Raw genomic sequence first — 20,922 nt, 5'->3', positions numbered from 1 at the left:
CTGGACATCAAAATAGAAGTATTTTGTACTGGATTTTGTAGTTAGCAGATTGTTTTTAGTTATATTCCATATTAATATAGAAATTGAATCACCTTTATCAGTATTAACTGCATTCCTATGGAACATCTAGGTCTCTGTTCTTGAATATGTATTTAAGTTGATCACTGACAAAGCTATGTAATATGAAGAAGAAAGCATTCATTAGTAAAGTCAGTCTTTCAATTTCAGTTTTATCTTCAATTTATGAAGCATTTCAATACAACTATTCAAGCTCCTATGGCAATCTAATGCCACAACAACGAATAATGAAGTAAGGGAACTTCTAGCAAATAATCCATGTTCCTAAGGTGATGCCTCACTAATTTGAAGATGAGATTTTGTAGTCTCGTTTATCAGTCTGAGAGTGCAGCAGTGTCTTTCCTACAGACTTTGTGTCTCTGGGTGGCTTCAGGTCACCAGGCAACAGAACAAGTTTCTGGCTTTTCAGCTTCTTCACTTCTCTCCTTTGTTTTCGAGCTGTTTTCAGAGCTTTTGCTTTCAGAAAATTATCTTCTAATTGATAGATGAGGTCCTCAATTAGCCCAACCTGCAATCAGTCATCTATTAATATTTTAAGTAAAATCGTCCTCTGGAATGTCAATGAAAAATACAGCATTTAAAACAATTTGATTTCAAATGGCTTTTAAAAATTCAGTGATTTTTTTTTTCAATTCATGTAGAATATTCTATTCTAGTATTTGATAACTTTATTTGTCTATTGAACCTCTGGCATTCATTTCCAGGAAATCTGCATCCTAGACTAGATTTATTATAACAATATTGTAGAATGGTGGCAAAACAACTAGGCTATGGACACCATGTGAGGATATTCACCTAAACCAAGTTGTTAAATGGACATAGTACTGTAACCTGGGCATACAGAAAGCTTTTCCTGACCAGAATTTTTCCATTTCCATGGCAAGCACAATTATCTTTTTGCCTTAAATATCGACTGCCATAATGAACACATTTAGATATATGGGGGCTGGTATTAGTTTTGTGAATGCCCCATGTGTGCTGGTTCACAGAGCATACAAAAAGGAGTGGAAATCTATACCGTTGGGTCTCTTTCTGTGCATGACATGCTTTTCTGGTGGGCTGGAGCAGGTGCAAGAAACAGGTGGAACTGCATTGTGTAATATTGAAATTATACAGGAGTAACAGTAATTTCTAGAGTGTTTTTCTGGCCTTTACATAATCCCAACAGCACTTTGAAGTCATTACCATATAAATGGGCATCCGGGCTTGCTGGGTGATGAGATGTGTAGGAGAAGTAAGTTTAAAAGGCCAGTAAGCAGATTCATTGAACAGTTTTTAGGCATTTATGGCCCAGTTTTTTTTTCCTTTGCTAGGGCATGGGTCCGCACCAGCCTTTGTAGCAATTGCTTGAATTTTTTTCTTTACCCCACCAATGAGTTTCCCAATGGGAATCTTCTGATCTGAGGTAATTGGAGGAAGAGGGATGCTGGGAAGGTCAAGCTGCATGAGCGTTGGTGACCATCTGCAGAGTAGAGGTGAACACACCTTGCTTTGATGAAGATTCGTGCAAACAGAGGCACCAACTCTCAAGGGAGGCTGTGACAACAGGCCCAATGGCTTAGATATGCGCAAAGGCCGGACTAACTTAAGCTGGAGAGTTAATCTGAAACATCCCAATCACCACGTGTCATGCATAGCTGAATTGGCTGCACCCATTAAAATGGGATGAAAGCATTGATGCTAATATTTGCTGATGGTGCGGTTTCAAATTCTGGTTGGATTAGCATCAGAGAAAAAGTAGTTTGTTTCTATGCCAATATGAGATAACGCCAAGGAGTATTTTCTTGGAGTATTAAATCCTGTACACATGGAAAAATAGTCCTTGGGGCCATGTCTGACTTCACAAGGACAGCAGGCTACTGGGGTCTCAAATATCCCTTTTATAAGAGAGATACAGCAGAAACATTAGTGAAGAATCATTTCTTGACAGGAATAAATATATAGGTTAGATGCTCCTCCAACACCAAATCCTTAGTACTCTAGAATTAAATCTTGCTATTTGTGCCCCTATTTAAACGAAGGCAGAAAGATGCACCTGTACTGAATGGTTAATGTAAGCTGTCCAGATATTTTTCTAGTATTGTACATCTAAATGCCCCATTTTTTAGGGTGGAAAACAAACATCCACTTTTAATTCAGCCACTTAATTTGTAAATATATGGTTTAAATAATGTGTATAACATGTATATCAGCATAGTGGTTATATTACTGGACTAGTAATCCAGAAGCCTGGACTAATGATCCGGAGACATGAGATCAAATCCCACCACAGCACCTGGGGAATTTAAATTCAGTTAATTAAATAAATCTGGAATAAAAAGCTAGTACCTGTATCAGTAATAGTGACCATGAAGCTACCAGATTGTTGTAAAAATCCATGTAGGTCACTAATGTCTTTTAGGGAAAGAAATCTGCTGTCCTATATGTGACTCCAGAGCCACAGCCATGTGGTTGACTTTTAACTGCCCTCTGAAATGGCCTAACCATTCAGTTGTACCAAACCGCTACAAAGAAGTATACTAATAATAAAACCAGACAGACCACCTGGTATCGACCTAGGCATCAGACCCAACAACGGCGCACCTAGCCAGTCAACCCTGCAAAGTCCTTCTCACTAACAGCTGGGGACTTGTGCCAAAATTGGGAGAGTTGTTCCACAGACTAGTCAAGCAACAGCCTGACACAGTCATATTCACAAAATCATACCTTTCAGCCAATGTCCCAGACTCCTCCATTACCGTCCCAGACTCCTCCATTACCATCCCTGGGTATGTCCAGTCCCACGGGCAGCACAGACCAAACAGAGGTGGCAGCACAGTGGTATACAGTCAGGATGGCATGGCCCTGGGAGTCCTCAACATTGATTCTAGACACCATGAAGTCTCAAGGCATCAAGTCAAACGTGGGTAAGGAAACATCCTGCTGATTACCACCTACCACCCCTCCCTCAGCTGATGAATCAGTACTCCTCCGGGTTGAACACCACTTGGAAGAAGCGTTGAGGGGAGCAAGGCCACAGAACGTACTCGGTGGGGGACTTCAATGTCCATCACCAAGAATGGCTCAGTAGCACCACTACGGACCGAGTCCTGAAAGACATAGCTGCCAGATTGGGCCTGCAGCAGGTGGTGAGAGAAAAGCCTACTTGACCTCATTCTCATCAATCTACCTGTCGCAGATACATCTAGTCATGACAGTATTGGTAGCAGTAACCACCGCACAGTCCTTGTGGCGACGAAGTCCTGTCTTCACACTGAGGACACTTCATTGTATTGTGTGGCACTACCACTGTGTTAAATGGGATAGATTCAGAACAGATATAACAGCTCAAAACTGGGCATCCATGAGGCAAAGTGGGCCATCAGCAGCAGCAGAATTGTATTCCACTACAATCTGTAACCTCGTAGCCCAGCATATCCCTCACTCTACCGCAACCATCAAGCCAGGGGACCAAGCCTGGTTCAATATGAGTACAGGAGCAGCACCAGGTGACCTAAAAATGAAGTGTCAACCTGGTGAAGCTACAGCACAGGACAACATACATGCAAAACAGTATGCTATAGACAGCGAAGCGACCCCACAACCAACGGATCAGATGAAAGCTCTGCAGTCCTGCCACATTTAGTCGTGAATGGTGGTGGACAATTGAACAAATCATGGGAAGAGGAGGCTCCATGAATATCCCCATCCTCAATGATGGCGGAGCCCAGCATGAATGCAAAAGACAAGGCTGAAACGTTTGCAACAATCTTCAGCCAGAAGTGCCGAGTGGATGATCCATATCAGCATCCTCCTGAAGGACCCACCATCACAGAAGCCAGTCTTCAGCCAATTCGATTCATTCCACGTGATATCAAGAAACGGCTGAGCTCACTGCACAAAGGCTATGGGCCCCGACAACATCCCGGCTGACATGCTGAAGACTTGTGCTCCAGAACTAGCCGTGCTTCTAGCGAAGCTGTTCCAGTACATCTACAAAACTGGCAACTACCTGACAAAGTGGAAAATTGTCCAGGTATGTCCTCTCCACAAAAAGCAGAACAAATTAAATCTGGCCAATTAGCTCCCAATCAGTCTACTCTCAATTATCAGCAAAGTAATGGAAGGTGTTGTCGACAGTGCTATCAAATGGCATTTACTCACCAATAACATGGTCAGTTTGGATTCCGCCAAGACCACTTGGCTCCCGACCTCATTACAGCCTTGGTCCAAACATGGACAAAAGAGCTGAATTCCAGAGATGAGGCAAGAGTGACTGCCCTTGACTTCAAGGCAGCATTTGACCAAGTATGGCATCAAGGAGCCCCAGTAGAATTGAAGTCATTGGGGATCAGGGGGAAAACTGTCCACTGGCTGACGTCATACCTAGCACAAAGGAAGATGGCTGTGGTTGTTGGACGCCAATCACCTCAGCCCCAGGACGTCACTGCAGGAGTTCCTCAGGGCAGTGTACTGGCCTAACCATCTTCAGCAGCTTCATCAATGAATCCATCATAAGGTCAGAAGTGGGATGTTCGCTGATGATTATACAGTGTTCAGTTCCATTCGCAACTCCTCAGATAATGAAGCAGGATGTGCCTGCATGCAGCAAGACCTAGACGACATTCAGGCTTGGGCTGATAAGTGGCACTTGCCACTTAAGTGCCAGGCAATAACTATCTCCAACAAGAGAGAGTCTAACCACCGCCCCTTGACATTCAACAAGATTACCATCGCCGAATCACCCACCATCAACATCCTGGGGTTCACCATTGACCAGAAACTTAAATGGACCAGCCACTTAAATATTGTGGCTACAAGAGCAGGTCAGAGGCTGGGTATTCTGTAGTGAGTGTCTCACCTCCTGACTCCTGAAAGCCTTTCCACCATCTACAAGGCACAAGTAAGGAGTGTGGTGGAATACTCTCCACTTGCCTGGATGAGTGTAGCTCCAATAACACTCGAGAAGCTCGACACCATCCAGGACAAAGCAGCCCACCTGATTGACACCCCATCCACCACCTTAAACATTCACTCCCTCCACCACCGCGTACCGTGGCTGCAGTGTGTACCATCTACAAGATGCACTGCAGCAACTCGTCAAGGCTTCTTCGACAGCACCTCCCAAACCTGCGACCTCTACCAACTAGAAGGACAAGGACAGCAGGCGCATGGGAACACCATCACCTCCAAGTTCCCCTCAAAGTCACACAGCATCCTGACTTGAAAATATATCACTGTTCCTTCATCATCACTGGATCAAAATCCTGGAACTTCCTCCCTAACAGCACTGCAGGAGAACCTTCACCGCATGGACTGCAGCGGTTCAAGAAGGGGGCTCATCACCACCTTCTCAAGGGCAATTAGGGATGACCAATAAATGCTGGCCTTGCCAGTGACTCCCACATCTGATAAACAAATAAATTCTCACAGACAATCTGTGAACAGAAGTCAGCGGACATCGTGCTGGTGACCGAGTCAATATTTAGTCATCTTTTAAATTGGTTTCCAAGCAACTATTGTGTGACACAAGGGACTTGGAATGCAACTGTCCATCTTCTTCCTCTGCGACTGAGCTAAACCTTAAATGAACACATCTTCTAGTTTAAAACTCATGGTTTATTAATTGTGAAATTTGTTCAGTTAATAAAAATGATTAGTAAAGCCTGCTGAATCTGATGTTAAATGAGACCCAAACAAGCAGTTCTTTGTAACATTGCTGTAAAAAATGTCTCATAAAGAGCAGTTGGCTCTAAAGTGTGGAAAATTTAGTCAATGTACTCATCTAAGTTTAGGAATCTGGGGCTATAAAATCAGCACTATGTAATCCAGTTACCTTTTCATGCATGTGTGTAAATGAGGAGAAAAGCATAAATAACAAAAATAAGTTAACTCGACAGATCTCACTATAATAATCTGCAATTTTTTTCAAAGATAAAACTAATGACTCAAATATATGAACCGTAAAATGATTAAAGGAGGAAATAACTCAATAAAGTGTGTCACACAGGAGTTTTATATATTGAGAACAATGGCAGTTGAAACGATGCAATTAACAAGGGTTGCATTTACATCTTATGTAATGCACTTAGTCAGAACTGAGCATATGTATGAACTGAATATATTGTACGCTCGGTGAGTGTTAATGATTCTAAAAATGTATTATCAAAATAGAAATTTTATTTACTAAAATCTTCTGTCAGATTAATACTAATAGTTGCATTCTGCATAGCTAGATGGTGGCAGGTGAAAAAAAGCACCAATCATGAAATGTTAACTTACCAGCAATATAAAACTGATAATTCAGGATTCACTGAATAAATGATCTAACCATGCCCTGAATTTCTGATCGGAGGCTTCCTGCGTGCAGATGTCTCCGATCGGGAAAAATCTACACACTTACCTGCTGGCTCCGTAGGTCCCAAGACTTCCGATCCTGGGCCTCTGCTCTACGAAATGCGTAGAGGCCCAGGTATCCCAGGGGCGCATGCGGTTCGCAACCATCCCTGGGATCATGTGGGCCATGGGGAACCAATCAAAGAAGGAAATCCCCCTTCACACTTTTGACAGGTCTCTACGCACAGATCTGTCAAAAGTATGAATGGGGATCACTTAAAAAAGAATTTTTTGAAAAAAAAATTAAAGTTTTTTACAGGGCTAAAAATAAACTTACATTTTTAAAAGATAAATGAGTTAACTCTTATGCTGGTAAAAGTAGACCTTACACATGCTTTTACCAGGCATAAGATTTTTAAAGGTTTTCAACGGGCGGAAGTTGTGCAGAAAGCGGAACTCTTTGCCCGTAGAGGCCCTTCTCCAGGGCAGGCAGAGGATTCTTGACAGATCGCAAGTGCCGGTTTTCAGCGCATGCGAGGCCCCTACGGGTCCGTACATATCTCGTACGCACCCATGCGGGTCGGAAAATCCGATATATTTCTATGGAGATAATTTTAATTATGCAAAAATTGGAAGAAACCAGATCAAAAAATATATAATTCCATGGATTTAGCTGCAATTGTGTAATGCACTAAATTGAAATTTTTACCTTTTCAGTTTTGTTCCAAACACATTCTCCATTATTCCTGTTTCCTTCAAGGGTGTCAACAGCATCGGTCATTAATGAATGCAGCTGTGGTGCAAACATAAATTTTATCAATGAAGTATTGACAAGGAAATAACCCGATTGAACAGTTTTACAAAAAATATTAAATATACGTTGGTGATTTTTATTTTCAGCCACTACAGATTAAACCGTAGCATTTTGTCACATGTCTGCTGGCAATGAGATGCAAAGCTGGAGAATTTGGCATGAATAGTTCCAGCTGCATTCCAATAGGATGAATTTTGCAAAATTTAACCCTAAATTAAATACAGCCTTATAAGATTTAGTGAAATGTTGGAGAAGTTGGAAATTAGGAATTGGCTGAGAACTAAGATAAAATGCTTTGTTTGAATTGACCAAATAGATTATTTGAAAGTAAGACTACAGTAATAGGTATTTCCATTCAATAATAAGAATTTGAGTGATTCAAAAGACACATAGGGAACAATGTTCAACTGCTACCGCTCATTTCTCACTTGAAAACTGACCATTGGAGGCTACTTAAAGGACGGCCAAAGAAATTTTAATTTTTAATTTTTGTGCGACCAGGCTTCTCCTGGGCCTACAAATAAAACCTCAGCCTGCGCGAGCCTACCCCTCAGCCGGACTTACCAGCTGGCACAGCGAGGGAGCCAGTCAATTTCCTACCTCCCCACAACCGGCGAGCTGCAGTGGGGAATCCATTTGGTGTCCGCGGCTCATTGGTGCATTTAAATGAGGCACAAACCATTTTCCTGACACTGGCTTTGGGTGGGTGGTGCAGCCGCTCCGACTTCATGCCTGTTTCAGGTGGAAGTTGAAGCTCGCCACCACAACGTTTCATCAGGTTGATATTTATAATGTGAGATCCAAGCTTAGATTACTGCCTTAAATTCACTAAAAGATAACCAGTATACATGTGATCAGCATTTTAATAGAAAATCTCATTTTAACATTGTGAAGATTATTTTCTCACTATAAAATGGACACGAGTGACAGTAACCTCAAGGAATATTATTTTATGATGTAGGTCCTGTAATATTGTCATGTTAAACTGCAAGTGAATTCTTCTCTAATTCACATTGTAGTATATGTGGTTTATAAATCTGAAAATGCTTCAATACATCTAATCTCTGCAAGCTTTATACAATTAGGACGCAGCTGGAACTGGACGTGCCAAATGATCAGATTTTTCTAAGAGTATAATGCATGAAATATCCCATTGTAGGCAGGCAAGAAAAAAACCGTTGTGGTTTGGTCTGTAACAGATCATTAATAAAAATGATTCTAGGGCACAGTGAAATCATACAAAATCCTAAAAAAAGATTCCTTATATCATTTTACAGGCAGAGTGTGGACCAAAGATTCAACTTGTACCCACTTCCCCTCTTGCAGGTGAAACCTGGATCCTTTTTCCTTGCTTGGATCGTGGCCAAAATGTCCTTGTGCGTACTGAATATATGTCATTGGTAATATTACAAGCATGATGACCTGGATTTTGCAGTCAGCAGCGAAGGAACGGCGCTCGCTGTTCACCTCGCTGACAGCTGCCCGAAGCATTTTTGCAGGCTTTAGAGCGGAGACTTGCTCTAATCCGCCATCTGAACCAGCGTGGCGCCCTCTACAGAATGAGAATTTTAAAATCGAGACGTTGGTTGCTAAACTGGGAGCCAATGTAGATCAGTGAGTACAGGCGTGATGTGTGAACGGGACTTGATGAGGAAAAAAAAAACTTGCATTTATATAGCGCCTTTCACGACCACCGGACGTCCCAAAGCACTTTACAGCCAATGATGTACTTTTTGAAGTGTAGTCACTGTTGTAATGTAGGAAACGCGGCAGCCAATTTGCGCAAAGCAAGCTCCCACAAACAGCAATGTGATAATGACCAGATAATTTGTTTTAGTGATATTGTTTGAGGGATAAATATTGGCCAGGACACTGGTGATAATTCCCCTGCTCTTCTTCGAAATAGTGCCATAAGATCTTTTACGTCCACCTGAGAGGCCAGACGGAGCCTCGGTTTAACAACTCATCCAAAAGACGGCACCTCTAACAGTGCAGCACTCCTTCAGTATGGCACTGGAGTGTCAGCCTAGATTTTCGTGCACACGGCTCTGGAGTGGGAATTGAACCCACAACCTTCTGACGTAGAGGCAAGAGTGCTACCAACTAAGCCACAGTTAATGAGGAAAGTTTTGGTTGAGCTTCAGTTTATGGAGGGTGTACAGTCAGAGGAAAGCACAGGCTCAGGAAGAGGAGAGGGTGACTGTCAGTCAGCAGGGGAGGGGAAATCCCAGATGAGGGAGAGAAGGCTGCCCTGCAGACACTGGTCCTATCCAATAGGTACAATGTACTTGCTACCTGTGAGGATAAGGATGAAGGTTGCAGGAAGGATGGCCAGAATGCTAACCATGGCATGGTGGAGCAGGAGGCAGTCCAAGGGGGGAGTGAAATAGAAAGGTTGTAGTCCTAAGGGATTGATAATTAGGGGGATAGATAGCGTCCTCAGCAGTCGTGACCGAGAGTCCAGGAGGACGTGTTGCAAGGGTAAAGGATATCTCTTAGTAACTGGAGAAGAACTTAGAAAGGGAGGGAGAAGATCCAATTGTCGTAGTACATGTCAGGACAAATGACATAGGGAAGAAAAGGGAGGAGGTCCTGGTAAGGGAATTTCAGAAGTTAGGAACTAAATTTTAAAAAACAGGACCTCACAGGTGGTAATCTCAGGATTACCACCCGAACCGCATGCTAATTGACACAGAGATAGACAAATCAGGAAGGTGAATGCGAGGCTGAAATTCTGGTGTGGGAAGGAGAGGTTTTATTTCTTTTCATTCATTCACGGGATGTGGGCGTCGCTGGCGAAGCCAGCATTTATTGCCCATCCCTAATTGCCCTTGAGAAGGTGGTGGTGAGCCGCCGCCTTGAACCGCTTCAGTCCGTGTGGTGAAGGGTGATGCAGGATTTTGACCCAGCGACGATGACCGAACGGCAATTATATTTCCAAGTCAAGATAGTGTGTGACTTGGATGGGAACCTGCAGGTGGTGGTGATCTCATGCGCCTGCTGCCCTTGTCCTTCTACATGGTAGAGACCGCGGGTTTGGGAAGTGCTGTCGAAGAAGCCTAAGCGAGTTGCTGCAGTGAATCTTGTATATGATACACACTGCAACCACGGTGTGCTGGTGGTGAAGGGAGTGAATGTTTAAGGTAGTGGATGGGCTGCCAATCAAGCGGGATGCTTTGTCCTGGATGGTGTCGAGCTTCTTGAGTGCTGTTGGAACTGCACTCATCCAGGCAAGTGGAGAGTATTCCATCATACTTCTGACTTGTGCCTTGTAGAAGGTGGAAAGGAGGTGAGACACTCGCCGCAGAATACACAGCCTCTGACCTGCTCTTGTAGCCACAGTATTTATGTGGCTGGTTCAGTTAAGTTTCCGGTCAATGGTGATGGTGGGGGATTCGACGATGGTATGCCGTTGAATGTCAACGGGTGGTCATTAGACTCCCTCTTGTTAGAGTTGGTCATTGCCTGGCACTTGTGTGGCACAAATGTTACTTGCATTCATGTATTGGGACAGGAAGGAGCTGTACTGCTGGGACAGAGTGCACTTAAACCGGAATGGGACTAGTGTCCTAGCAGAAAGGATAAATAGGGCTGTGGATAAGACTTTAAACTAGTAAGACGAGGTAGGAATCTGATAACATAAGCCTGAAGATAAAAGAAATAGGAGATGAGAGTAAAGGTCAGACCAAGGTAACGAATAAGGGTAACACAAACGGTCAGGGAACGGATACAGTTATAGAACAGAAGTATTAAATGACCGTTAAAAATAAAGTGAATGGAACGATTAATAAAAAGGATTTAAATTGCCTGTGCGGCAATATACACATCATCCGAAAGAAAACGGGGCAACTGGAGGTAATAATTCACAGCGAGGAGCCAAATGTAGTAGAGATAACTGAAACATGGCTACGTAAAGAACAAGATTGGCAACTAAATATTGCAGGATATAAAATATTTAGAAAGGGTAGAGAAGGCAGAAGGTGGGTGGAGTAGCTGTACTAATTAATGATAACATAATGGTAGTAGAAAAAAGGGACATAACTAACATTAAGACAGAAATAGAACCCATATGGATTGAAATAAAGGATAAAAAGGGATTGATCACGCTAATAGGGGTATTCTACAGACCACCTAATAGTGGAGGAAGTCTATCTAGGAAGCAAATCTATGAATTAAGTAAAAGACATAGGGGGCAAAATTCCCCTCGTTTGCGCCTCTGGTAGGAGGTGCTAACGGGGCGCAAATGGCTTTTCACCCCCCTGAGGTGATAACTGTGCCTCCCGTGAAATTCCAAGGGAAGTTTGCGGCGGCGCTAATGCCCCGATCTTCTGTGCCTGGAGATCATGATGTCATCTCTGGGCGCAGCGCCCCGGGAGAAAAATTCTCACTCGCAACCCGCAGCAGCGCTGGGCAGTATTACCGATATCTGCAGGGGTTGCGAACTGTGAGGCTGGCCACTCGCGGGGCGATCACTCTCCAGTGGCCCAGAAATCTACAATGAAACCTGCAGAGCTCGCAGCGTGGGGCCCTTCCCTTTAATGCAGGGAAGAGCCCTTGCAACACGGCAGTGCCACGCGTGGCGCTGCTGAGCACATCGCCCTGGATCGGAACATTTCCCACCTCTTGCACTCCAAGAGGCAATTTAATTTAGCGCTCCACTTCCCTCTTGGAGCAAAAAGAGGGAATTTAACAAATGTTTGAAAAGGTTAGCACCTGGCGCTAACTTTCTAAACATTTTTCACTTAGCGCCCCAAACGGCCCTCTAGGGGAATTTCTCCCCATAGAATAATAATCATGGAAGACTTCAACTACCCCAAAATAAACTGGCAGGAAGAGGAAGAGATAGGTAAAAAAGCAATGGAGTTTTTACAGTATGTTCTCCTTTCTTACCCAGTACATAAGAAACCCAACAAGAGAGGAATCACTGCTGGATCTAGAAATGAACCAGAGCAGATAGAAAGAAAGAAAGACTTGCATTTATATAGCACCTTTCATGACCACCAGACGTCTCAAAGCGCTTTACAGCCAATGAAGTACTTTTGAAGTGGAGTCACTGTTGTAATGTGGGAAACGTGGCATAAGAGAAGTACGCGTAGGGAAACATCCAGGCAATAGCGATCACAACACAATATGGTTTAAAATAATGATTGAGAAAGACATAAGTAAGACAAAGACCAAAGTAATAGATTGGAAAGAAGCTAATCTCGAGGGATGAGAATGGAACTATGGAAGATAAACTGGAAAACAACTGATGGACAGAGATAGAACAGCAGTGGGAAATATTTGAAAAAGTGATCAATAGAGTTCAAGGAGAAATATATTCCACTAAAAACAAGAACAAACTAGCTAATAATGAAACACCATGGATGAATAAAGAGATAAGGATAAAATTGAAACTAAACAAAAACGTATACACTAAGTACATAGATGATAAAGGAGGATGTCAAAGGGAATATGAAGAGGTTAGGAAAGAAGTAAATAAAAACAAGTAGGAATGCTAGGAGAACATACAAAAAGAAATAAAGTATTCTACAGATAAATAACAAAAGAAAAATCAGTATAGGGATAGGGCTACTAAGTGATGCACAAGTTAAACTCACAGGTAATGACAGCGAAGTAGCAGAAATATTGAATAGTTCCTTTGCTTTAGTATTTACCAGCGAGAGACTAACCGGGTGGACATTACATTAGAAGAAGAGATCAAACAAGATATAACAACATTTACGATAGAAAAGGGGGAGATTATTGATAAACTAATCAAACTTAAAGAGGATAAAACCCCTTGTCCACATGTGTAGATACCCGCCCTAATCCCCGAGTAAGGGTATGGCCCTTTAAGAAACATTTTAAGAAGACGCTCGCCTTTAAAAGGTAATTGCAATTAGAGTGGGGGGAGATATAAAAGGGTGAGGATCAAGAGAAGTAAAGAGGCTGGGAGTTGGAGAGTTTTCTAGGACTACTGTTTGTCGGAGAGAAATGGCTCTGAGATGGTAGGACCATGTAACACGTGGAGGCAACAGTGGTGTCTGTGTCTTTAATAGAGGAGACCAACCCCAATGGAGGAAATGTTTGGTGCGGAACACGTGAGCCGCACAGGAGAGGACCACTCAGATCCTTGAGGCCCAGCAGGAAACCACTCAACTACTATTGAACCAGGTCACCCAGAGTCGAGTAGAGATCGCTGAATTGAGCCAGCAGTGGGGCCAGATGAAATTCCGCATCCAATCTATCCAAGCCAGTCTAATGCTGCAAAAAATTATTCCAGAGGACGACATGGAAGAACACCTCTTAGCCTTTGAATTATGTGCTGAGCAGAGGAGGTGACCACAAGACCAATGGGCTGGCATTGTGGCACATTTCTTAGTGGACGATGCTCAGAAAACAGAGAGTCGGGATAAATGGGTAATTTTCAGGTTGGCAAACTGTAACTAGTGGGATGCCACAGGGATCAGTGCTGGGGCCTCAACCATTTACAATCTATATGAATGACTTGGATGAAGGGACCGAGTGTATTGTAGCCAAATTTGCTGACGATACAAAGATAGGTGGGAAAGCAAGTTGTGAAGAGGACACAAAGGGCTGTATTTTAACTGAGGTGCGGGATGGTGTCATGTTATCTGAATTTCGTGTTATCAACCCGAATCTAAATGGATGTGGGAGATTGATGCAATTTTAACCTAATTGTCCAATTGATTTCCAATGTGTGGGAACCCTTGTCAAATGAGTTTTTCCCCTCCGATGACGTCATGCTGCTGCATTTAGGGTCTGCAACAAGCCTTGCTTCTTCTGCAGACTGTGCCAACCTTTTGCCCTTTCATGCCAGAGGGACCTGGAGGCAGAATGACCAGCGAGAGACCTAGGTCTGCTCCCAGGTTTGATGATGTTGCCCTGCAAGCTTCAGTTGAGGGAGCAAGAGGGAGCAAGAAGCCTCCCCAGCAGACCAAGGCTGTGTGGAACCAGGTGGCAAAGGAGGTCAACTCATTATCAGTACCCCGCAGAACCTGGATTCCGTGCAGGAAGACATTTCATAACTTTCGGCGCACTGGAAAAGTGAGTATGTATTTCCCACCACCCTCAATCTGATCCCCATTGCCTTTCCTCACCAGCACTCAGCTTTAGCAATCTCTTCCTCCACATCCCACTTGACACTGACATCCATGCACCCTTACCCATTCCCTTTCTCTTTATGGTCACAATCACCTAACTATTCGACTATGCAGCCCTCACACTCCTTATCACTGTGATGCTATGCAAACAACTGACAACACACAGGGAGGGCCCTTGGTCTTGCCACCTCACTCCATCTTTGTCTCCTTCTAAGTACCTATGCTATGGAATCTCTACACTCACTCCTTCATTCTCACTCAACCTCCACTTGTCTCCCTCATTGCAGGAAAAGAGAGCTCACAATAAGTGAGAAAGAGCGAGGACAGGAGGAGGGACACCCTAACTAGCCCACCTCACCCCCTGGGAGGAGGTGGTCCTGGAGATCGTAGGAGTGGAGCAGGATGCGCAAGTGGGGGACGGACAGACGGGTGCATCACAGCAAGCTGGTGACGGAATAGTTTACCATCTCTCTCATTGACATTGCATGAGTCGCTGATAATCATTCTGAAGCTCTAACAGATGGACTTATGATCATCTGCAGTATGCAATGTGCATGTAACCTTGGCGTCACATCTCTGACTCTTTCCTTTACTCCGCAACAGGACCATCGCAAGCACCCTAGCCAGGAGGAAGAGCCTCAGCATCCAGAGTCCTCAGAGGAAGCTGCAACCTCTGAGGGTGCAGCATCAGCAGAATTCAGCACACCCAGCACCAGCGCAGACACTCACACCTCGGTGGGACCTTTGGGAGATAGAGTAGTGTTGTCACCTGGTGTATCACAGCTCACAAGTGAGCATCAGCAGATGGTGGAGACAGGGACAGCAGTGGAGAGTCCTCGTTGGAGGGCGCAGGACTCTGCCAGCTCGGCTCAGCTGCATGTCAACCCGCTGCCTCTAGGTCCATCCATAAGATCAGCGGTGTTGGAACTCCAGGAACAAATGCAGGAGTCTCTGGCAGGTTTTGTCTCCAGGGTCGCTGCGAGTGTGGAGCGAATGGAGGAGTCCAGAGCGAACATGAGCAGAGCTTTTGTGGAGTCATTGGCGCATCAACGCATCACCATGGAAAGGATGGCAACCTCCATGGAGGTGATAAGTCGCCAGAGTGCAGAAAACATGGTGAGTGTTCTGATTAGAATGACATCTCTGGAGGAGCGATGATCATCTATTGAACAGAGAAACCAGACCTTCATGGATGTCCTTCTGAGTAGGACTGCCAGTGCAGATACGGGTCCCCATGGCCCCCTTGATGTGCAGCAAGGTGCTCACAAGCCAATTCCAAGCGCTGGCCCCTTCTGGCCTGTGAAGCTTCAGGTGGGTGAGCAGCAGCCTGGCGCTCCTGTTGCTGCTGCTGTTGTTGGTGCTGCTGATGTTCCTGGTTCTGTTGGTGCCGTGACTGGTGCTCAAGCTCATCTAATGCCCAGAAGGGAAAGAAATAAATGGCTCTCAAGCTTCTGGTATATGCCTCAGTTGAGGAAGCGCTCAGTGAGTGTGTAGAGAGGGGTTTCCCAGGAGGTCACACTGGAGATGGGTGTCAGGCTCCAAACTTCCACAGGTGTGGTTAAGCCTTCTAAAAGATCCCCCAGGCCTGAGACCACTAAGTGCTGCCACCTGCAAATGATGGCTGATCAAATCTCCTCTTTAATGGTTGACCTGCAGTTGATAGTCAGCAATCCAATAGTGCTCCCGCCAGGTTTCACCATCGTGTTACCCACCAGGCGTGTTTAGCGTGGGAAAAGGGTTAAATTCGCAAGGGCCTTTCAAAATTGGATTACAGAGGCTATTTAGTGCTTGTTAAGGGCCTTAACGACCTGTCTCGCCTGTTACAGGCGGGACGGAATCGGGACTGTTGTGTCTGTGTATAATAAGACACAGACTGCAGGAGAACGGTACAACAGGTGTTTACTCAACGTGGCTCACACGGGAACTGATCTATACAGATTACTACTCAGTGTTATATACAGGTGTGGTCACTGCCGGTACTGCAGTATGCATGAGCTGTAAAAGATAGTTCCCCCCTTAAAGGTATATACATTACTATTCCTCCCCTTTTAGATTAACAGTACCATAACACTCATTTAACAATTAAATATCAAACTAATTACAATTAACACTTTTAACATGCAACATTAGCTGAAAATAGTCTATTTATATATTCAGTCTTTGGGGAGGCTTCCTGATCCTTTCTGGATAGCGCCTTTCCCGAGTGTCTTGCTCTTGGTGCGGAGGCGATTCTGGCCCCCTGTCGTCGGTTGGTTCATCAGCTTCCGATGCTACTGTTTCTGGGGTAGATGCGACCTGTACGTTGGGTTCATCACCAGGTACGTATGGGCGAGGCATGGGGTTGACTTGTTCCTGTGACTCTAGGATCTGGTCAGCATAGCGTCTCACGATGCTCTCCCCAACGTCCACTGTGTACATTAGTGGGCCCTGCCGTGTGCATATCGTTCCTGGCTGCCATTTTTCTGTTCGGTAGTCGCGGGCCAAGACTGGTTGCCCTACATTGAAGCTCCTTGTTGGCTTCTCATGGATGTGCTGGAATTGCTTACTCTCAACATCTCTTCGTACATTTGGTTTGAGCAAATCCAGGCGAGATCTTAACCTTCGGTTAAAGAACATCATGGCTGGGGCCTGGTTGGTGACTGCATGTGTCGCATTCCGGTAGGCGAACAGGAAATTGTCCACCTTGTGCTGCAGCGGAATGTTGTCATTGTACATAGCCTTTATTGCCTTCTTAAAGGTTTGTACGAACCTCTCAGCCAATCCATTTGTGGCTGGATGATACGGGGCGGATGTGTAATGCCTTACCCCATTCTTTTTCAAGAACCTCTGGAACTCTTCGGACACAAACTGTGGTCCGTTGTCAGAGCAAATCTGTTCTGGCAAGCCATTCCTGGCAAAAATGGTCCGTAGGACTGCAATAGTTTTCTCCGTGGTGGTGGAGGACATTTTGATGACCTCAGGCCATTTCGAGTGCGCATCCACGGCTATTAAAAACATTGAGTCCATGAATGGACCAGCAAAATCAATATGCACCCGTTGCCATGGAGATGAGGGCCACTCTCATGGGTGTAGAGGGGCCTGTGGTGGTGCATTTTGGACTTCCTGGCATCCTGAGCAGCTCTTGGTCAGGTCCTCGATTTGTTTATCGATTCGCAGCCACCACACATAAGCCCTGGCTAGGCTTTTCATTTTTACCCCTCCCAGATGACCCTCATGAAGCTCATTGAGCACTCTATCCCTTAACATGGGTGGAATTACCACTCGGGATCCACACATCAAGGTCCCCCGGCACACTGACAGCTGTTCTCTCCTCGTCGAGAATGCTGGCAACAGTGAGTCGCCATGTGCTGGCCATCCCTTCACCGTCAAGTCATATACCCGAGACAGTGTCGGGCCATTTCGGGTTTCCTTTTCGATACAAGCGTTAGTTACCGGTAGGTATTCAACTATAATCGAATGGAATATTTCGACAGGATCCACTGCTGGTGCTTCCTCCGCAGTAGGCAGTGGCAGGCGTGATAGCCCATCAGCATTTCCATGCTGTTTCGTGCCCTTATATTCAATCTCATAGTGGTGCGCCCCTAGAAAAAGTGACCATCTTTGTAGTCGTTGCGCAGTCATCACCGGAACGCCCTTCTTCGGATTAAAAATGGAGACAAGAGGCTGGTGATCAGTCAGCAAGGTGAATTTCACTCTGTGCAGATAGTGATTGAACTTTTTCACTCCCCACACTAGGCTGAGGGCCTCCCTGTCAATCTGGGCGTAGTTACGCTCGGCTGAGGTTAGTGATCGTGACGCAAAGGCTATTGGCCTCTCTGAGCCGTCCGAGAATTTGTGCGACAGCACCGCTCCAATGCCAACCGAATTGGTAATGCCGGGTTGTAATGGGCCAATACCTCTTTCGATGTGATTAGTGTTCCACTTCCATGGCACCCCAGTTTGCAGTAGGGTGTTCAGTGGGTGTAGTATTGTAGACAAATTTGGCAAGAACTTTTGGTAGTAGTTTACCAGCCCGAGGAACGACCTCAGTTGTGACACATTTTCCAGTGCTGGAGCCTTGACTACTGCCTCAATCTTCTCTGGGGACTTATGTAACCCCTCTTTATCGATAACGTGGCCACAATACGAGATCTGTTTTCTAAAAAACTCGCATTTGGGGCGGTTAGCTCGGAGCCCATATTCCTGCAATCTAGTGAGCACCTGCTCCAGGTTGGCAAGGTGATCACTGTCATTTTCGCCCGTGACCAGGATGTCGTCCAAATAACACTGGGTCCCTGGGATCCCTTGCAGGACTTGTTCCATTGCCCTCTGCCAAATAGCCGGAGCTGATGCTACCCCGAATACCAGTCGATTGTATTGGTAGAGACCTTTATGGGTGTTGATTGTGAGGTATTTTTTTGATGCTTCTTCTACCTCCATTTGCAGATACGCCTGGGCCAGATCAATCTTAGTGAAGCGTTTCCCTCCAGATAGCGAGGCGAAAATATCTTCAATCCGCGGAAGTGGATATTGTACGGTGTGAAGGACCGGGTTCACTGTTACCTTAAAGTCCCCACAGATGCGAACCTTCCTTGGTTCCCCAGGCGTGCTGCTCAACGACTTTTTCATCACAGGGACGATGGGTGTAGCCCACTCGCTCCAGTCTACCTTGGACAGTACACGTGAACGTTCCAGACTCTCCAGCTCCGCTTCGACGGCTGGGCGGATTGCATAAGGTTCCGGTCTGGCCTTAAAAAATTTTGGGCTTGCGTTTTCTTCAATTTTAATCGTCGCTGTCATGCCTTTTAGTGTTCCGAGTCCTTGCTGGAACACTTCTTTCGCGTCAGTTAGGATCTTTGACAGTCGCCCAGGTGTGACGTCGTCATCCTTTTTGTCAGCCACAGTCAGTGCCTGTATGGAATGCCAATCCAGTTGTATTTTCCGGATCCATTCACGTCCCAGTAATGGTGGTCCTCCATCTTGCAATACATACAGGTCTAGATTTGGTGTTTCCTTACCGTTATATATAACGGTCACCCTTATTTTTCCTTTGGGGTAGACTTTTTGCCCCGTGTACGTCTTCAAAATAATTTTTGTGTCTCTCAAAGGTATGTGTGAGAATAGCCGCTCGTAGTCCCGTCGGTTTATGACTGTTAGGGCTGATCCTGTGTCCAATTCCATCTTTACCTGGACTCCTGCTATCTTGAGAGTGACCCAAATGGTTCGGTGATCCTCCGTTGTGATCACATTATGTAGTTTCAGACAACTCAGTTCCCTGCTTTCGGAGTCGTTATCACTCTTTTGTTCGTCTGAACTATTCTCCGTCATCTTATGTACCTTCTTGTACTTTTCTTTGGTAGGTTTCTTATTGCTGGTTTTCTTTCCTGACCTGCAGACTCGTGCTATCACAGATCACAGAAATCACAGAAACCCCACAGTGCAGATAGAGGCCATTTCGGTCCATCGAGCCTGCACCGACACATATCCCACCCGATCCCCGTAACCCCTACACCAACACATATCCCACCCTATCCCCGTAACCCCACGTATTTAATCCCCCTAACACTAAGGATCAATTTATCATAGCCAATCAACCTAACCCGCACATCTTTGGACTGTGGGAGGAAACCGGAGCACCCGGAGGAAACCCACGCAAACACGGGGAGAATGTGCAAACTCCACACAGTCACCCAAGGCCGGATTCGAACCTGGGTCCCTGGCGCTGTGAGGCAACAGTGCTAACCACTATGTGTCCTACTTTTCCACACTGTCTGCACACTTTGTCTTTGAACCAGCAATCATTCTGGTTGTGTGTTGTTCTGCCGCAGCAATAGCACTTCTCTGTTCTATATGACATTTCATTTGTGCCATATTCTTGTGGTCTCTGTTGTATCTCTGCAGCGCCCCGTGCTGCTGCTTCATATGATACCGCAATGCTGAAAGCCTTTTCCAGCGTAAGGTCCTTTTCAGATAAAAGCCGTTTCTGGATTCCTTCACTTTGAAGCCCACACACAAACTTGTCCCTTAAGGTATCTGCCAGTCCCGCTCCAAACTGGCAGTGTTTCGATAGTTTGCGCAGTTCTGTTAAATAATCAGCATTGCTTTCATCCTTATGCTGGTTCCGTTTGTGAAACTTGAATCTTTCTGCTATCAGCAGCGGTGTGGGGTTTAAATGTTCCTGTAGTATCGTTACTATGTCTTCAAAACTCTTTTCCATTGGCTTCGTTGGGGTTACTAGATTTTGTAATAAACCATACGTCTTTGCACCCATTAAATTTAACAATACCGACGCTTTCTTGTCATCTGACACCTCATTTGCCTTGCAGTATACCTCTATTCGTTCGACATATGTAGTCCAATCTTCAACTTCATTGTCAAACGTGGTGATACTACCACTCTTCGGCATTTTGGGTGTGGTTTAAAATGGCGTCTCCCGCGCTTTCCTTCCTCCCCCGCTGCTGCCAACGCCGCTCCCGGCGGTTCTCGTGACAATGGCGGCGCTCTGTAGGTTTCGCGCGCTGCTCCTGCGCTGCTGCCAACGCCGCTCTCGGCGGTCCTCGTGGCAATGACGGCGCCTCGCGGGTTTCTGCGCGTCTCTCTCTCCCTCTCTTCGACGCTGCTCGGCCCCTG

General features: G+C 45.3%; 1 protein-coding gene across 3 annotated transcripts in view; it reads right to left on the bottom strand.

Moving 5' to 3' along the window:
• Window positions 1–205: 205 nt before the first annotated feature.
• LOC147115769 (spermatogenesis-associated protein 16-like) overlaps window positions 206–20,922 on the bottom strand; it is a 258,198-nt gene continuing 237,481 nt past the window's right edge. For 2 of the 3 annotated variants that reach the window (XM_085990301.1, XM_085990300.1), the window contains exons 10-11: window positions 7,103–7,186; window positions 206–586 (exon numbers count right to left, since the gene is read on the bottom strand). In XM_085990301.1, the coding sequence (XP_085846427.1) occupies window positions 359–586; window positions 7,103–7,186 (312 nt within the window). In that variant the 3' untranslated portion in view covers window positions 206–358. Of the gene's footprint in view, window positions 601–7,102; window positions 7,187–20,922 lie in introns of all 3 variants that reach the window. The other variant, XM_085990302.1, reaches the window with a different exon arrangement.

The sequence above is a fragment of the Somniosus microcephalus genome, chromosome 6, assembly GCF_052327205.1.
Source record: "Somniosus microcephalus isolate GS21.2 chromosome 6, FLI_Smic_1.0, whole genome shotgun sequence".
Taxonomy (NCBI): domain Eukaryota; kingdom Metazoa; phylum Chordata; class Chondrichthyes; order Squaliformes; family Somniosidae; genus Somniosus; species Somniosus microcephalus.
Note: the sequence above shows the minus strand (reverse complement) of the source record. Positions and strands in the feature narration are given on the sequence as shown.